The sequence below is a fragment of the Peromyscus maniculatus genome, chromosome 4 (genome assembly GCF_049852395.1).
Source record: "Peromyscus maniculatus bairdii isolate BWxNUB_F1_BW_parent chromosome 4, HU_Pman_BW_mat_3.1, whole genome shotgun sequence".
Taxonomy (NCBI): domain Eukaryota; kingdom Metazoa; phylum Chordata; class Mammalia; order Rodentia; family Cricetidae; genus Peromyscus; species Peromyscus maniculatus.
The window spans coordinates 37,070,831-37,090,344 of record NC_134855.1 but is presented as its reverse complement, the minus strand read 5'-3'; the positions used below and the strand labels follow the sequence as shown (position 1 = coordinate 37,090,344).

The 19,514-nt window shown below is 41.4% G+C and overlaps 1 protein-coding gene across 25 annotated transcripts in view; it reads right to left on the bottom strand.

The window, feature by feature from the left end:
• Pkp4 (plakophilin 4) overlaps positions 1 to 19,514 on the bottom strand; it is a 224,053-nt gene that overhangs the window by 93,402 nt on the left and 111,137 nt on the right. For 24 of the 25 annotated variants that reach the window (XM_076569508.1, XM_076569510.1, XM_076569519.1 and 21 more), the window contains one exon: positions 2,181 to 2,293. The exons of the other annotated variant lie outside the window; for it this stretch is intronic. In XM_076569508.1, coding sequence (XP_076425623.1) covers positions 2,181 to 2,293 — 113 coding nt within the window. The remainder of the gene's footprint in view (positions 1 to 2,180; positions 2,294 to 19,514) is intronic. 25 annotated transcript variants of the gene reach the window in all.

Below are 19,514 nucleotides of genomic sequence, written 5' to 3'. Positions count from 1 at the left end.
GATTTGGCCAGTTTAATTCTTGATAACTTCTTCCTTCCTTTGAAAAGGTATTGCTATCTTAAGTTAGGGTTGTTCCAAAACACTGTTTATGATCTTTTACCCCATTAGTTCATAATGAACAATTTCAAGTGTTAATAATTGGCAGGGGAAAAGGCTTTCTGAACAGAACATTAATAGCACAGGCACTAAGAACAACAATTAATAAATGGGACCTCATGTAACTGAAAGGCTTCTGCCCAGCAAAGGACATGTTATTTGGACAAAGTGGCAGCCTACAGAATGGGAAAATTTTTACCAGCTCAAAGCTTAGTGTTTCTTTTATTTTCTCTAGATATCAACTTTTATTTTTGATAGGGAAATTACTTTTAGAAGTTTAACAGGATAAATCTGATTTTTTTTTTTGACTTAGCTATTGCCAGGGGAAGGTATCCTGTCCAGCCCTTCACATACTAGATTAATGTTCTTAATAATGTAAAATTCTGATTTTCTGTTCATCTGGACCATCCTTTTGGAAAAAACATACAGCATCATATTGCTGAAACTGAAGAATTTCCTTTTTAATACTAAAACTATTGATACCTTTAAAAAACTACTGAGTAGAATTACAGATAAGTTTTGCTTTTATAATGTCCCCTCTTCTTTGGTAAATTATTTCAATGGTTACCAACGGGCATAATCTATAATATTTTAATATATAGAATGATATAATATATGCTATTATAATATAAATGCTACTATATATGCCATGATATATCATATTATATAATACTACAATATAGTAATAGTAAATATAATATAATATAATATAATATAATATAATATAATATAATATAATATAATATAATATAATATAATATAATATAATATAATATAATATAATATATAATAGCATATATATTACACTATTTATACTATTACACCTTGCTTATATATACATTTTCTTAGTATAAAAGACTACCTAAGCTAACAAGATGGCTTAGTGGTACCTGTCACCAGCCTAACAGCTTGAATTTGACCCCTGGGACACACATGGAAGAGTGAGAGAACCAATTCCTGCAGGCTGTTTTGTCCTCCACATGTGCACCATGACATGAGCACTCACATGTATACACACTCACACACACAAAATAAATAAACAAGCTGTAAAAAGGGGGGGGGGAAGAAAAGACTTCCCAGATACTTAAAAAAATACGATCACCTACTTTTCCACTATTGATTTTATTCAAATGTTTTACAACTTAAACACACCAGCATGCATATCTGTCAAGGCTGAGGCTGAAACATTCATGTAAACGAAATCTAAGAGTTTAAACATCATACCAACCATTGACTAGAAAAGAGAAGCTACAGGCAGAATCTCATTCAGCAATAAGAGGATGTTTCCACTGAGCTATAGAAGAAACTGAGGAGAATAATTCAGCAGTTGGAGATAACTGATGTGATTTGGGGTTGTAGTGCACAGGTGACATACACCAAGCTTAAAAATGCAAACGTTAAAAATAATGTATGTGTCTAGTGATACGTAACTTTTAAGAAACAGATCTACTGATAAGCAATGATTAACACGTAGACTATGTTAGTAATTTATACAGTAGTGATCTTTTTAAGGAGTAGAAGAGGCCATTTAAATAAAAAAATTGTGATTAAATGTTGTTTTCAATTAAATGCTTAGTTTTTAATTACTATATTCACCCTTAAAAATATGATCCTTTGGTACTTACCATATTTGAACACTCTGGATATCTCAGTGTAATTGTTGTATATATCAGTTTCACAGATTTTAGAAAAACTGAAAGTAAACTGAAGGCATTTCTAAAGGCCAACTAGACCATACCACTTAGAAATATTTGTTAGTTTAAAAAGTCTATGCCATGTTGTCCAATTACCAGCACACTCTTTACCAAACAGCTAGCCACTAACTGTGACGTGTCCATGCAAGACATCCAGTGTGTGAAGGCCGCAGTCCTCTTTGGCTACATATCATATACTTCAGCACAGGACTGAAGGGCAATCAATACCATCAGCAGCTTCTTACAAGCAAAATAAATAGACATTTTTGGTGTCAGGTTCAGAATGGAAGTTAACAGGTACAGGATTCTAACGGATCGGTAGCTGCAGCCCTGCTAATGTACTGAGACATGTAATTTGGATGCATAAAGATAGAGCCACTGGCCCTGTACCTGGTGCTGGCGATGCTTGGCGATTCTGCTCCAAGCCTACATCTTTCTAGCTGACTGGCAACAATCTGCCTTTCCACTTCCAGTTCTCGGGTGAGTCGTTGAAACTGAAGCTCCTGTGATTCAAGGAGATAAAAGGCATATAAGATGACCAGGTCTGCTGCTTAGAAGGGTAAGAATTCATGTTTGTCACAGGAAACACAGGAACATACCCATCACATAAAGCTACAGTGAGGCATGTGCAGTTCGGGTCCTGAAGGTTATAAACAATTACCTGTGGATATGCGGGTGTCTGAGCTGAGAAAACTTATCAAGAGTACCAGCTCTTGTTTGGAACAGAAAACATGTAGATACTTATGTGCCCTTTGCTTTCAATTCTAGTTGAGGTTTTAACCAGAACTTTCGCAGAGTGCTACATTAAACTACGTGTGTGCAGACACCTTATCTGATGTTTATAAGTGAACAGACCAATCATCCGGGAGCTCCTCCTCCTCCTCCTCCACCTCCACCTCCTCCTCCATGCTAATTTTTATATCTTCCCTGCTGTACTGCATGTCAGGACCACACTAAAACCACAAATCTCCATGATGGGAATCACAGTACCATGTTTGATACATGTCACTGCACCATGGAAATAAATGAACCCCTGGTGATTGTCTGGCTGTATTTATTCCATAATATAACCAAAAAGTTTGCTCTATTTACAATGTATTTATGTTGCTGCACTGCAGAAGGACATACACACACACACACATGCTGTACTGTGGACTCTGAACTTGTACTGAGAAGTGGAAAAGATATCTAGAGAAATATTCTTTATGCTATCTCAGAAAAGCAAACCAATTTGATTATTAAGTGGTTATACTTTATTTGTGTCTCTGTTAGCTTGACTGGACTTGATAAACAGAGAGCACATCATGCTATCAAACATTAAAAGATCAAATCAGATATATTACTTACTAAAACTTTTTAAGTTAGAATTAACATCTGCAAAAATACACCAAGGTCTCATGCACCATAATATCTTCCTACAAGTCTACCCAACTGTAAGTAGTTTAATCTGACTGTAACTGCTGCTCAAAATAGCAGGCATGTGAAACACTAAAGGAATCGTTAGGACTATGTTAATACCTGTTTGTCATAAAAGTTACTGAAGCCTGTTAATTCTCTGCAGGGACTACTTGACAGCATTAGTTCTGTAAACTACATGGACTATTCTTAGAACAGATATATGTATTTTAATTTTTGTAGCCTCTATTATAAAAACTTGAATATTAAAAAAAGTCACACACCAAAATTAACCAGATCTAAAGTCCATATACAAGTCACTGAACTTCTATACAGTTGGAATAGGAATTTAGAATGGAAGCTACAGCTTCCCTTTCAATTTTTTTACTCAGTATTGAATATATTTATGCACTTATCCATCACTAAAAAAAAATCATGACAGAACTGGAACTAGAAAACAATTATCTTTCATAACTTGTATCTGTTACCTGCTTTCAATCCTTCTACATCCTCCTATATGCTTTTTTATTTTCTTTATTCATGTTTACTGTACCCACATGTACATGATTTATACATACATAGATTTTTGTCAAGATTCTGCCTGAGAAAGAACATGACAGTTTTTATATCTTTCTGCAATTGTGTCACCGTGTGTAATATTATACATTTTAAGTTCATCCATTTCCATTCATCTGTTGACGGACAACTAGGTTGTCCAATTCTTTGTTATTGTGAATAAAGCAGCAGTAAACAAGGATACAGATTCTCTATGTGGAGTATGGAGGTCTCTGGGTAGATGCCCAGCTGGGTCACATAGTAGTTCTATTTTTAGGTTTTTGTGTTTTTGTTTTTGGTGTGTGTGTGTGTGTGTGTGTGTGTGTGTGTGTGTGTGTGTGTGTGTGTGTGTATCTCCAAACTGATTCCCACAATGGCTGCATTAATTTGCACTCCCACCAACAATGGATAAGGGGTCCTTTCTCTCCATATCTTCTCCAAGATTTGCTGCCAGATTTGTTGATGATAGCCATGTTGATGAGGGTGAGATGCAATCTTAAAGTAGTTTTAATTTGTATTTCCCTGATGGCTAGGGATATTGAACACTGTGGCCATTTGTATTTTTAAAAACTTTCTATTCAGTTCATTTGTTGGTTGGGGATTTTATTTTATCTTGGTATTTAATTTCTGCAATTCTCTGTAAATCCTGGATATTAGCCCTTGTGTGCAGTGTAGCTGGTGAAGGATTTCTTCCATCCCATGGACCGCCTGTTGACTGTGCTCATGGCTTCTTTGAACTACCTCCAAAATTAAGGTGTGTGTTTGTTTGTTTATTTGGTGTGTATGTGTATGTATGCATGTGCATGCACATGGGAGTGGGGCAGGAGACAGAGTCTCACTATCTCTTTAGGTAGCCTTGCCTGATCTGGAACTCAGAGAGATTATACCCCTGTCTTGGCCTCCCAAGTGCTGGGATTAAATGCAAGTGCTACCACAACCAGTTAAAATTAAGTATTTAAAAATGTATCTAACCAAAGATGTGGGAGAACTCTTGAAATCACAGAAGATACTAGACAACAGGAAAATATTTCATGTTTCTAGGTAGTGAAAATTAATATTATGAAAATATCTATAGTACCAAAATTAATTTACAGAATTAACACAATACCATTAAAGTTTCCAAGTCATATTTCAAAGGTTTAGAAAAAATAATATGGAAATTCATGTGGAGCCACAGAAGACCACAGATAGCCAAAGCAATCCTAAAGAGTAAGAACATTCTGGTGATATCACAACACTCACCCTCAAATTATACTATAGAGCTATAGTGATGAGCAGAACCTAGTACCAGCATAAAAGCAGATGGGTGGACCAATGGGATAGAACAGAGGAACTGGAAATAAAACAGCAAAGCTATGTCCATGTAATTTTTGACAAAAGAGCAAAAAATACCCTCTGGGGAAGAGGGGAATAGCCATGTAACAAATGGTGGTTTTCTCCCTACAGGACAATGAAGTTAGAGTCTTATCTTTCTCACCTTGTACAACAATCAATCCCAAAGGGATCAAAGATCCAAATTTAAACCCTGAAACACAGAAACTTGGCAAGAACTTTTTAAACAGAACACCCACAGTTCGGGAACCAACCCCAAGTATCAACAGATGGGCCTGAGAAAAGTAATAGTTTCTGCGCAGACAAGGATGCGGTCTTAGAATAGTTTTAGAGGAGCGATCCTCCACTGCTCATCACTTTCTGATCCTGAGATGCTTTCCCAGTGAACTCGGTGGCGCGGGCTCACTGGATAAGGCACAGACCAACAGCAGCTGGTTAACAGTGCTGCACAGTGGCTACGATGGGGAGTGGGGCAGTGAGGACCGGATGGGTACACACTGTGCTGTTGTGTACCCGCCTATGGTAACCTTAGGAAGCAGCATCACGCTCATCTCACAGTGTTTCAGGGTGTGTGTGTGTGTGTGTGTGTGTGTGTGTGATGTATTCTTTTACATATTTTACTCAGCTGCTCATTGGATACCCCTCTCTGCACGACACTGGCTATTTGTATCAGGTTAGTCCAGGAAGGGATCACTCCCAGACCCCCAAGTCTCTGTAACACTGCTTTTGTACCCTGCCTTCAATGACAAATAGGATTGGGGGCTGGCATGCTTTTCCACTTAGGGCCATCCAAGTTACCACACTGGAGCAAGACTTCAAAGCAGAACACAGCCATGAGAAAAAAGTTCCTTTGACAGAAAAAATTCAGTCATGGTGGATCTTTGAATTGCTTTTGTGGAATCTTCTACAACCTCTGAAACCACCTTTCAAGGGACTGTAGAGAAAATTTCTACTGGAGTTAGGAACAAGACATAGTTCCTTATAATTCCTTCGTCATAGCCAGAGGCAAGTGACTTTGCCCTGGCCTACGACATACTCAGGCCAGACAGTGAGGCACATGCTCACCTGTGACTGGCTCCAGGAAACAGGAGTCTACTCTTCTCCCTCACCTCTGCCTACTTGCAGTACTCCCTGAAACAGGTCTCAAGGTCAAGTTCCTCACACAGTAACTACCTCCACACAAGCTGTGTGTCTAGGCCTGGGGGCTGCAACAGCACTTTAGCTGACCAAGTTTGTTAACTGTTCTGGAAGCTGGGACTCAAGCTTTGCTCTCCTGTCTTCACCCTCAGTGTGAAAAGTCTCTAAAAAATCCTAGCTGAACTCCTTTTCTGTTTCATCGGGAGCATTGGTCTGTGTGTCACCAAAAGCACCTCAGAAACATCCACAGGTATGGAGTGCTTGGGAGGCCTAGGTACCTGTGCCAGAACTTCCTGTTGTCAATGTAAAAGCTGGGTAATTACTTTAACATCCTAATGAACAGAGCAAAGTCTATATTATATCTCTATCAGTCCCAGAGTCCACACAACTGAACATCACTCACTAATTTATCAAAACCACTCTACTTATGGGTCTACACTCCTCACTAGCAGGACATCATCAGAGTGTTGAAGGCAGACTACCCAGACGCTGGACAGCATGGATCTGCAACTGTTACTGAATAACTGGACATTTTCAGATAAAATACATGTTCGTTTTACCTAAGGATAAGTATTGCTTCTACAGAATGCAAGTCAAGCACCACATGTAACGGGCACTCAGATGGACGAGTGGGTTATAAGTATTTGATAATTCTGTCCCTATTGCCTTCTTTGACTGACTGATGAGGAAGGTAGCATTATGTAGTCTTACACAAACACATCCAATGATTTCTAAAATAACACTCATTAAGATAATTAGGCAGAGATATCATTTGTATATTTTATCCTCTAAACATAAAATTGTGACTGGTCCTTAAACAGTATTCTGAACGGGACGGGAGGGGGGTGTAAAGAAATGAAGATGAAACCAACTTGTAGACCTATCACGTGACTATCCTCAGAGTCCAGCAAATAAAGCCACAACCTCATAGAGAAAGTAAAAGTACCAATATGCTATAAACGATAATCTGAGCATGCATTACGAGGCTCTGCATCTAAACTTCACTGCAGCCATAAATATACTGATAAAGACCGAGGGAGCATCGGGCAATTGAAATTACACTGCATTTCATGATGATGGTGGACAGACCTGCCCAGTCCAAGAAGGGTTCACTGCCCTAGCTTGCTTAGGAGCTACCAGGACACCAAGAAGCCCCTTGCTCACAGGCACACCCTCTGGCCAGGCAGCTGCTGACTAAAGAGGCCCTGGAAAGGCGGGGCCCACAGAGGCTTCCTTCTGGGCGTGGCTGCGGCCTTGCCAGTCTGCACTGAGGTCCATAGGCTTCCTGCCGTTCCAGCTGCTCATCCCCTTTGTACAGGCACTAATCTATGATAAATCTCTGCACTGAAAACACTCCATGGGCCCCACCTTGGCTGGTCTCATGTTGGCTCCTTTTTCACAGTGATAGAAGTTTCTTTTCACTCAGTTTCTGGATATTGTGAGGTACACAGGAATACTTCAGGTACATAAGAAAAGTACAGATAATAAAGCAATCAACTTCTGTGGAAGTGAGTAACAGGTCAGTTATAACAAGCCTCACTGTTCTGCTATTACCTGCTTCAGGTGCCTTAAGAGGTAAAACGGCATCTCATGTTAAAGTACAATGATAGCCCCGGTTTCCTTCTCTTGGATCTCATTCTTCTCTCTTCCCCCCTCTGTAGAAGGAATCAGTACCTTGGAGCTGATGTATATTATTCTCATGAATATTTATGTTATTGCTTCTACATATTTATATTTACGTAAATAGCATATGGTACAGTTCCTTTGCAGAGCGCTTTTAATGTAGTAAGATTCTGAGTTATCAGTATCAGTATGGGTAGCTCTTGCTCATTAATTTTCACTGTTCAATAATACCCCATTTTATGATTAACACCACACTTATTTATGCTCACATCATGATGGACCCATGAGTTGTTTCTGATTGCTTATGCAATTATAAACATTCTGTAAAACAAACATTCTTGATTAAACCTTGTGCATACGAACCAGACTTCTCTAGAGCAGATACAGAAGGGTTATTTCTACATTTAAAGGTATACACATCATCAATTTTATTTCCTGATGACTACTAGATTATCTCCCAGAGTAGCTGAACTTCCACCTCAGCTGGCAGTATAGGTGAGTCCCAACCCCCCACTCACTGATTGGATTTGGTCTCCTCCCTCCCTTTTCGGAGTCTACCTGTTTTATGCTTTAATATAGATTTCTTCAAAAACCAACATTTACTTCCTAAGAGTACTGACCATTTAGTTTTTAAATTTCACAAGTACCAAACTCTCAGGGGGAAAATTTCTCCTTACTGCTACCACGCAGTCCTGCCCGTCTTCTGTGGGAACAGGCCTCCCATCACCCTGTGGTAAAGGACTCTTCACTCTCAGCAGCCCTCACAGGCAGGCAGCAGACAGCAACAAGCTCATAGCTTCCGTGTCAGTCCATCATGGAGGGGAGCAGCAAGGCAGAAGAGCAGCCAGAAATCAGAGAAGAGGGACAGAGAGGGGTCAGGCATGAGCCACCCCAAGGATACCAATGACCTACTTCCTGCTGTTAGGTTCCACCTCAGGCTTCCAGAACCTCCCCAAACAGCAACCCCAGCAGGGGCACGGAGCCCTCAGTGCAAGGACACACAGGGACATCTCATATTCAAGCCACAGCACCCACCTCTCTGGAGGCCGCCTGCAGGGAGCATGTCAGTTTTACTGCTCAGCTGGGGACGCATCCCTGTTTCAGTTTCTGTGGACCATCCTTCCTTCCTGTTCAGCTCAACAATGCAGTGGAAAGGCTTTGTTCAGTTATTTGCTTCATTCAGGTGAGAAACTGGTTCACATGTCGGGGCAACAGTATAGTCAAGGTGTTTCCCTTTATTTTTCTGAGCCGTAACCATGAAGAATTCCTTAGTATTAAATCTCCAGTGCCTTGTTTAGGTTTTGGTTCATACACTGGGCCTGTCCCAAAGAAAATATTTTCTATTTCTGAGATTTCTAGTTTTTTACCCCCTTTTAAATGTATCCATCTGTTCTTGTAAGTTCATGTCGCCTGAAATCTCTCTCTCCCCTCCTGTTCACCTTCCTCTTTAGGTTTACACCTTTGCCTAAACTCCCAGATTTGAGTTCTCTCTCTTCCTCCTCAAAACGATTTCTGTGTTTCTCTGAAGCGGCAGAACCAGGAATTCTGTGCATCTGTGTACGAGGCCGGCACGCCCTGCTCTGGCTTCCAGAAGCATCCAGCAGTAGATGCCTCCACTCCCACCTCCCTTGATGAGCAGAAATAGCTGCACTGGGTTCTTAGCTTCAGAGGCTGGGGGGCTGGTCCTAAAATCAGGGCATCCTTCACCTCCTGGGGGTGCCCGCTCCCTCACCCCCATTGAATCCTCTCTGATGGCTGTAGTGCCACAGCTCCTGACCCTTTCCAACTGTGCCCCGTGGAAGCCTCATTCTGCTTTACAAACCTGCTTTACAAGCTGTTCATCTTTTACCCAGAATATTCCCCACCTCTGGGTTACTAAGAATACTCACCAGGCTTTCACTGCAATGTAGTTCTTTCCTAAAAATACTTCTTTCTCCTACAACTCTCTCTGGTACAGACTATGCACTCCTCCACACCCGACACTGAGGTGCCTTCCAGAAGGGAGGGTGTTGGTTCTCCTGGCTCCTTTCGGGCTCTACTTATTAGCATAAAGTGTTCATAGTATTCCTCATCACCAGCACGTTATATAATGGTCCAGTCGTCAGACCTGGAAGCCATGCCTCTTTTACACTCTCTTCTTTTCCCCACTGCTACAGGCTGAGATTTGCCGCGTGTGCCTCAAGGCTCCCCAGGCTTTGAGGCAGAAGCCTTTCGGCCTCTTCTGCATCACGGCCATGTACGTACTCCTAGCTGTCTGCTGTTTCCACAGGAGATGCTCTAACGGTTACTATGAAGGTGGTGTTGACAGAGAAGAAAGAGCAGCAGGCCCTTCTGTTCAGGCGATGAAGTCTCCACAATTCTGGTTTCATATTTACAGGCACTGCCAGCTCTCTTCCAGGCTTAGTGGAGAGAGCGGCCCCTCCTGTCCAATGCTTCCCTCTCCAGGCCTCCTGGCCACCTCTAAGACCTTGCTCATCTCTCTCTGTCTGTTCTTTAATATTTCTTTTCATGTAATACTGAGATTGGTCTTATCTGAAGACAGCACCGTAACCACAGGCTTCCTCAATCTGTTTCCTTCTCTTGCGACCTATACTAGCCTTTCACTAATGATGCTTTACACTGTCTCCTTTTAACAATACAATACCATCCAAGACACTGAAGTCATTTTCACCCTGGGTCCTAATTAGGCTTTTAAGATTCAAGGCACTAGGCAAGCTATGCCCCATTCTGATGACATTATATGAAGACACCCCCATTTTTCCTATATTCAAAAGATGAGTGAATTAGAATCATAATCTATCATTGTAGATACTGAGGTAGGAACAGAGAAGAGTTTTTAAACTGATCGTATGATATTATTGTTCACCAGCAGGCAGAAGACCCCTGCCAGGATCTCAAGTACTGCCACCAAAGACATTTCGTAAAATCTAAGTACTCTTTTCTAATCTACGTGGCACTAAACCAAAGCATCCATATTTACAAAGGGTCCTTGGATTTCTCAGCCTCAAGATCTCAGCTAGTACCACAGAGGTAATCCAGTGTCCGAGTCGCCCATCACAGTTTAATGTCCATGTAGGAGTCCCTCGATCAATGCATAATTAATTACAGAAGTAAGGAGGAACATAAGACCCACCCCCCTTATACTAACTAGCTCCTTCTGAATAAAAAAAGACTTGGAAAACTCACACTGTCTTTCTCAAATGAGAACCATCAGTGTTCCCCAGGATATTAATAGATATTCCCCTGGGAGTGAGGGGTAGGCACCTACATAAAACTGTTCATGGTTTTCTATACTTATAACTCAAAGCTCTTCCTTATTTGTTCCACACTCCTGAAACATGACACTCCTGTGAACGCCCACCATCCTCTCTTCATCCCACAGTACAGTCTTGGCCATGGCAGCTGTTCAATTCACTAATTCAAGAGTGAATTGAACATTTCATTCATCATTTTATGTAGCATGCAAAATTGGCTGCAAATTTTCTGAAATTTATTTATTTGTAAATATTTTATATAAAGGCCTGGATAATATCTTATAGACGACCCTTTTTGAGGTCCTTAAAGCATTTGAAACGCATCTCCTTTCAAACACAGCGAGACATTTGCACAAAAAGATCTGTGTATAAAACCCTTTTTGAGGTCCTTAAAGCATTTGAAACGCATCTCCTTTCAAACACAGCAAGACATTTGCACAAAAAGATCTGTGTATAAAACCATGTTCAGCTTTTAACTGACGTCACAGAGAGACGCAGACAGAGCTGGGACCAGACCTTACTTGTCCATTTCATCGACTCTTATCAAGTTAGCTGTGAGGTCTCACAGATAGTTTTGTGAACTTAATACAGAGTGCATAGTTTCAGAGGTGCTGTTCACTGTCCCCGCTTCTGCCCACTGCAATTACCGTTCTTTATCCATCCAATTCCTTCATCTCTCAGGCCAGCGCTACATCCTTTGCAAACCAGTTTTGAACACTGGTTTAACAGCCTAGGGGTACTGTCAGGTGCTGAACTAGCAGCAATGCCTTCTCACTCTCAGTGTGGCTTCCCCTCCTAAAAAGGTTCATATGTGCTATGTAAGGAGTGCGTGTACATACAAAAGAGTCAGGAATTCTACTCAAGTCTTTCATGCCTTCAGGTCTGCCCAGCATGGTCAACAGTCTTGATATTTATAGAGTCCTGTTGTTAAAAACACAGCGAGACAACATGACATGAGGACAGTGAGTACTTGGAGCCAGTGTGACCTAACACGTGATAATATTATCTTCCAGTACAGTAGTGGTTTGGTAGAGTTGACGTCTAAACCATGTTGTTCTTTTCTTTCAAATGTAGTATCTTTATTATTTAACTATTTCTTTGGATTTCATATTGAGTAATTATGAACAACGGGAACTTTACCTGACTTCCTACTACACGTGTATTTTAAAACGATTAAGAGGCCTGATGTACCTACCAGGTGTGGTGGCATACACCTTTAATCTGGCACTTGGGATAGAGTCAGGATTACCTCTGTGAATCTGAGGTCAGTCTGGACAACATAGTGAGTTCCAGGCCAGCCAGAGTTACATGGTGAGACCCTGTCTCCAAAAACAAACACACACACACAAACAAAAAAGATATATGATCCATATCCTCTAATGTAAGACGGTTATCTGGGAGTGAACTGACTGTACAGTCCAGGGTAATAATGCACATAGATCATCATTTGCTGAAATGGAAAACTACAAAGAATAAATGCCCAATCTCCCATTTTCTCTATGGAGAGTATTTACTGTATACACAGCCAAAAATATAAAAATGGTAAGAGAAAACAGTCTAAATCTAACCTTCCTTTATGAAATCTAACAAACAGCACCACAAAGTACGAGGCTAGTTTAAAAAAAATTGGTTAGCAATGAAAAATTAATAGGAAAGAAGGGTACCATCTATCCCAGGCGTGCATGCGAAAGTTGCTTCTGTGGGCGTTCCTTCTGCTCTAACAGAGTGTGAACATGGCAGTTCTGCTCTAGCCTTTGAAAACCTTTGTACAGGCTCGTTAGCGTTTTAAGTGATTAAAATGGTGGTTTTTTTTTTTTTTTGTCTTCTTAACCTTGTCAATGTTTCATTTTATGCATGTAACTTCATTAGGAGTATCATTCATTTCTAAACTTTTAGAACTTACCTTGGCTTCTTCAGAAATGTGATTAAGAAAAATCAATGATCTACCCATAGCTATAAAGCCACAATTACCCTTCAAGGACCATTAGAGCGACAGGAGAGTCAGGCCCTATCTAGTGATGGCTTAAGTCCAGATGCCATTTCAGCCTTAACATCCCTCTGCCTTTTTTCCAAATGTGTGCTTTCTCCTCTGATACTCACTCCTTCTTGCTGTTCGCTACATAAAGAAGCCATTTTAACTCGACTTTTCATGCCCTTACAGAACATCTGCATGTTCCGATGTATCTGATACAGTGGTTGAGCAGGGTTAAGGACGGACTCAGGGCAGAACACCCCTAACCCTGAGTTCGACTCACTGCAATCTTCTCCCATGAATAAACATTCCTTTTGTAAAACTCCTGTTAGGTCTACATGGCCAGCAGTGTGGAGGAAAAAAAAAGAAAAAGTTCTTAGAAGTGGCAAATTTGACAAGATGCTGTATTAATTTCTCAGATAAATTTATGTGTCTGAATCTCTAAATTAACATATTGGATAGATTTTTTTTCATCTTGTATATAATATATGATCACTTATGAAGACATTTATTGGTTTATGTTTGGCACAGATGTACTCTGCAGTCATGAGTCCATATTTTCTGTTAACACAACATTACAAATGACAATGGGAGCTACTGGATGAGTGCTGACTGTAGCCAGGCATTCTGCATATATGCTGCTGTAATCCTGCTTAGTTACATGTGCAGCCACATCACATGTCAAGGTCGGGACAATTTCTGAGAGTTGGTTCTCTACTTGCACCTTGTTGAGGTATTTCTTGCTTTTTCTGGCATGCTGCATACTTCAGAGTAGCTAGCTTAGCAAGCTTCTGGCTGATGTTCCTGTCTCCACTTCCCAGCTCACCTCAGGAGTCCTGGGATTACAAACACATGGTACCTCAAGTGGCTGTGTTTACATCAGCTCCAGGGACTGAACTAACGGATCAGCCGAGCCATCTCGCTGGCCCTCATTTTTCTGAAGTTCTGAAGAAACACAAGCTAGCTTTGAGTGGAGCAGCTGTGGGTCACAAGAAGCACGATAAGCAACTAGCTGAAGGCTACAGGGCTATGATGTGAGGAGGTGGAGCGGGAACTCGACATTCTCGCTTTCTGTTATAGAAAGCTGAACATTTGAGCAAGAAGCTCATTCTATGCTCTATAAGGTTATATTTAGAATGGTAATTAACTTTATTACTTCAAAACCTTCTCCACAAATCAAATAAAGTCCTAGAACTTAATAAGAGGCAAAGCGCCAGATGCCAAGTACACACGGGAACTTCCTAATGACAAGGCGCAACTGCACAGTGAGAAAAGACTCGTGACATAATGGGAGCACAAGCTACTGGAGTACCTTGGTGTGTACACACACACACACACACACACACACACATACACACACACACACACGAAAAGAACATGGCAAGTGTATACAAGAAAAAAAACATAACCATACAAAGACGACCTAGAGCATTTTTATAACCTTCTTAAGGAAAGGAACCTCAAAACGGTAAGGGAAACAGCTCTGCACCTAGGCGAGCATGCAAGAGAGTCGGATAAAGGCTGGAGATGCGGGTTAGCGGGCAGCCCTTGGCCAGCACCGCAGCTGTGGGACTTGGGGTTCCACATCCAGTGTCACAAAAGAAGCTCAAGGAAGAGAGACAGAGATGGAGGGAGAGATGGAGGCAGTAAGAAGAGAGGACAATGTTGCACGAATCCTAATTGGTCTCAGCCAGATATCAGGGTGAAAGCTGAAAGATCAGAGAAGGAGACCAAGCCACAGCCACCACCTCTTAGCTCATCAACTCCTCAGCCTGAAAGAGAGCGAGTTCCTGTCTCCTCCTGTCTTATATTCCTTTCTCTGCCCAGCCATATCACTTCCTGTCTCAACCTTCCTAGTGCTGGGATTAAAGGTGTGTGCCACCACTGCCTGGCCCTGGTTCTCTTTTAGGCTGGCTTAATGTGATGTAGTCCAGTATGGCCTTGAACTCACAGAAATCCAGACAGATCTCTGCCTCTGCCTCCTGAGTGCTAGGATTAAAGGTGTGTGCCATGACTGCATGCCCTCTATGGCTCACTCTGTGGCTAGCTCTGTCCTCTGATCTTCAGGAGAGCTTGAGTTCCTAGACTACAAACACTATATCACCACAGGACAAGGGGAGTGGGTACAGCAGATAGGTAACCTAAAATAAAATGTGAGCACTAATTAAAATATGGGGAAAACTGCTTGGATTCATTAGTAAGGAGAAATAAAATAACAATGGGATGCCATTTTTCATGACACTGGCAAACATTTTAAAGTGTGGCGCCATCCAGGGCTGGAGTGGAGCCAGGGAGCTGGACACCTGCACAAGCTGTTAGTCAGGGAGGTTTGTTATAAATCTTTGGGAAATCAATCTGATAGTAACTATTAAGACAAAAAATGCACATTTCTTGTGACCCTGCAATTGCACTTCTCAGTGTCAAGCCTGTGGAAGAAGCAGAACACACAGCATCATCTCCAGCATCACTGGCAAGGATGTCCACGCACACCCACATAGCAGCATTTTAATTACAGCAGCTCACACGGCAGCACACTATGTCACTGTTAAACAGAATGAGTTTATTAGTTATTTCTGACCTCCGAAGGACCGTTATGTGTGATTTTGTTGTTTTTTAAAGCCAACTGAAGAGCTGACTAAAACACAACAAATAAAGAACCCTGAGTCTGATTAGGTTTGTTTGAGCTTGGAGGCAACTGGTAGGGGGGCCACACAGATCAGCATGATTGCTCTGCTCAGGAGGGCAGGACTGAGAATGGGCAGAAGGCAATCTTCAGATTTTCATATGACTATTTGTTTCACACTACAGACAGCATTTGGCTCCTTTATATTAAAATCTTTTTCATAAAAATAAAAACAACAGCCCAGTGATGGTGCCGCATGCCTTTAATTCCAGCACTTGGGAGGCAGAGGCAGGCAGATCTCTGTGAGTTCCAGGTCAGCCTGGTCTACAGAGTGAGTTCCATGTCAGCCAGGACTACCCAGAGAAACTCTGTCTCAGAAATAAAATAAAATAAAATAATAAAATAAAATAAAATACAAGCAACGAAGTGAACAAGCTAAAGAAATAGTGTTATTTGCATCTACCAGAACAGACCTTATTTAAGAGGTACATCCTAATTCCAGGAAAACAGTATTCTAATAGAAAAAACAAGTGTTATTTTCACTCTTTCAAAGGCCAATGGGGATTCCCGTAACACTCTAATAGCATGTTTTCACAGCTAACAACACTTGCTATCAGAACATGTTCAAATGGTAAGGTCAGATAGAAGTACTGCAGGCAGATGTGACTGGGTGGGAACCTCAATGAGTCAACTCCACACCACCTAAAAGTACACTGCCCCCCATCAGCACATCAGTTTTGTTGAGGCTCTTATATAGGTCACCACACAATCATGGAAAGCTAGAAATAACCCACTAGCCATCAACAGAGACTGGTAAAACACTGATTAAATTAAAACTAGGGAACTTTAAAAAAAGTTACACATATGCTTGAATATGAAAACATTTTCTTCATGTACATGTAAAAAACTTAGTTTGGGGGAATTTTTTAATATTTGAAAAAAGGAACGGTTATTTGTATAGTGATTTTTACATTCTAGCTCTTTTTCAAAAGACAGGATCCAAGATGGTAGATGACAAGCAGGTGTAGTCTGTTAGAGTCTCCAGGGAATAAACCAGGGAACTCTGGGTTGATCAGGATAGGTAACTGACATGTGAAAAATTCTAGTCTAGTAGCTAAATAAAATAGTTAACTTTCAAAAACAAAACAAGAAAGAACCAGAGTCCATCCTACAGGGATCGGCAAGGTCAGGGGAATTTCTTTGTCCCAGTAAGTGAATGACTGAGGCTAAACTTCAAATGGAGAGCCTCTAAAACCTGTCACTGAACTTAGAGCAGCAGACATGTTTAAGAACGGTAATAAAGCTGGGCGGTGGTGGCGCATGCCTTTAATCCCAGCACTTGGGAGGCAGAGGCAGGTAGGCAGATCTCTGTGAGTTCGAGGCCAGCCTGGGCTACAGATTGAGTTCCAGGACAGGCTCCAAAGCTACATAGAGAAACCCTGTCTCAAAAAAAAAAAAAAAAAAGCAGTAATAAATAAAGAAATGAATAAAGAAATTAATGGAGGGAGGGAGGGGAGGAAAGAAGAGAGCTCAAAGTTGTCATACCGAGGAAAAAAACTTTGGCAGTAGAGTGGAACATTTTAAAGAAAAACTCCTGGTTGAGCCATTTGGTGGTGCCAGATCTTCCGTGATCCACCTCTGATTTACTTGACGACGGACCAACCAGAGATTGAACAGCACTGAAATCCCAACTCCAGAGAGACGGCTGGAAGGTGGGCATGCATCTATGACCTGGTTCCTGAGGGAACATCCCCTGATGGACATGGCATCTGTGACTTGAGCATTCCCGGTACAGATCAGGGGGACAGCAGGCATAAATGAGACTGAGGGGGACCACAGAGAAATCTAAAGCTACAACCAGCAATAAGAGGGCACATTCAGACCCTGGGTCTCCATCTAGAACACACTGACACGAGTATCAAGCAGGCCGGCTCTGTATATAATAGCCTCCACATATCCTTGTACTCCTGTGCACACCCACTCTCTGTCCCACACCCACTCTTTCTCTTCATTGCTCTTCGAGAGGTGTGCACAATGAACACAGGCCAGCCTCGCCTGCTGGGTCTGTGTGTCTCAGTCTCCTTTTCTGCATTCTTTTCCTCACTTTTTCCACTCCACCTCAGCTAGAACTGTCTCATCTTGTCCTGTGGTCTCTCGTTTCCACTGTTTATTTACTTCTTCTTTCTCACCTTCCTATATTTTCTTTCTGACCTTTCCCACTACTAATCAGTCTTACCTCCATTTTTTTTTCTTTCTCATACAAAAACCAACTTCTCAGTAAATACTATACTATCATGTTCCCATACTTCGCAAAGTGGTTAGGTTTAAGGGGTGATTGACTAGTACTGTATATTTATATGGGCCTAATCTCTGACAGTTACTGGTTGGAGGCATTATTCTAAATTCAGGGGACTAATAGGGAATGAGCCCAGCACCATGAACATTAGTTTAGCAGAGAGAAACAATGATTCAACTCCACTATAACCCAGTTCTTACTGAATACTGCCTCCAACAAGTAACTAGAACATTCAGACGTGGCAAAGAGAAAAATTAAGAAGTTGAGGAAGAACACTTGGGATCCTTGGGACACTGTGAATACACCAAATTCATAAATCATGGGCAAAGGAGAATTCCACACTAAAGCATACAAAACAGTTTCAATAGAACCAGAGCAGAAAATGTCTAAGTCTAGGGAAACAGACACCCATCTAGCTTCAGGAGGCATTTAGAACACTTAACAGACATGCCCAGAACTTTCTGAAATTATACTGTAGTCAAAACACTGGATATACAGAACAAAGAAAGTATATTGAAATCTACAAAACAGAAATGCCAAATAACACGTAGAGCCTGGCCCGTAAGAAAAACCACACAGTTCTCAACAGTTCAATTTGTTCATGAGTCTGTTGAGTGTGTGTGTGTAGGGTGAATGTAGGTGTGTGTACGTGTAAGTGTATGTCAATGCAGTGGACAGAGGTCAGAAGATGGTGTCAGATACCCTGTAGCTAGAGTTATAGGCAGCTGTCTGATGTGGGGGAGGGGGAACCAAATTCAAGTCCTCTGATAACTGGAATACTACAAACACGCCCAATGAAAAAATAAGAGTAATTTAAAACACACACACACACACACACACACACACACACACACACACACACACACCCCTAAACCTCCATGTGCACATCCCAACTCAAACACAAGAAACATAAAACATCAAATTGAAGTCTCTGCTTAAGAACAGCAAGTGCTCTTAACCACTGAGCCATCTCTCCAGCTCCTTCACAGCACTTTTAAAGCCAAGAGTTTCAGAGTTTCAAACTCTGAAAGACAAATGTCACACAAGACTACTCATCCAGCAAAACTAAATCGGAAGTGTAAAAGAAAGAAAAACTTTCCATGATAAAAATAAACTAAAGTGCTGGCCGGTGGCGGCGGTGCACGCCTTTAATCCCAGCATTCTGGAGGCAGAGGCAGGCAGATCTCTGTGAGTTCGAGGCCAGCCTGGTCTACAGAGTGAGTTCCAGGGCAAACTTCAAAGCTACAGAGAAACCCTGTCTCAAATAAACAAAACAAAACAAAGCAAAAAACCTAAAGAAATTGACAACCACTAACCCAGCTTTACCCAGGAGGTCACTCGAAGGAACCCTATGAACGGAAGAGATAGATAAATATACCTTCGAGGCTACAGGAAACAAACCACACCCAGAAGCCAGTGAAGAATAGGAAAATACTGACTATGACCTCCTCTCTCCCCTCAAGACCTCCCAACCCAACCAAACCAAACCCAACCCAACCCAACCCAACCAAACCAAACTAAACCAACCACCACCACC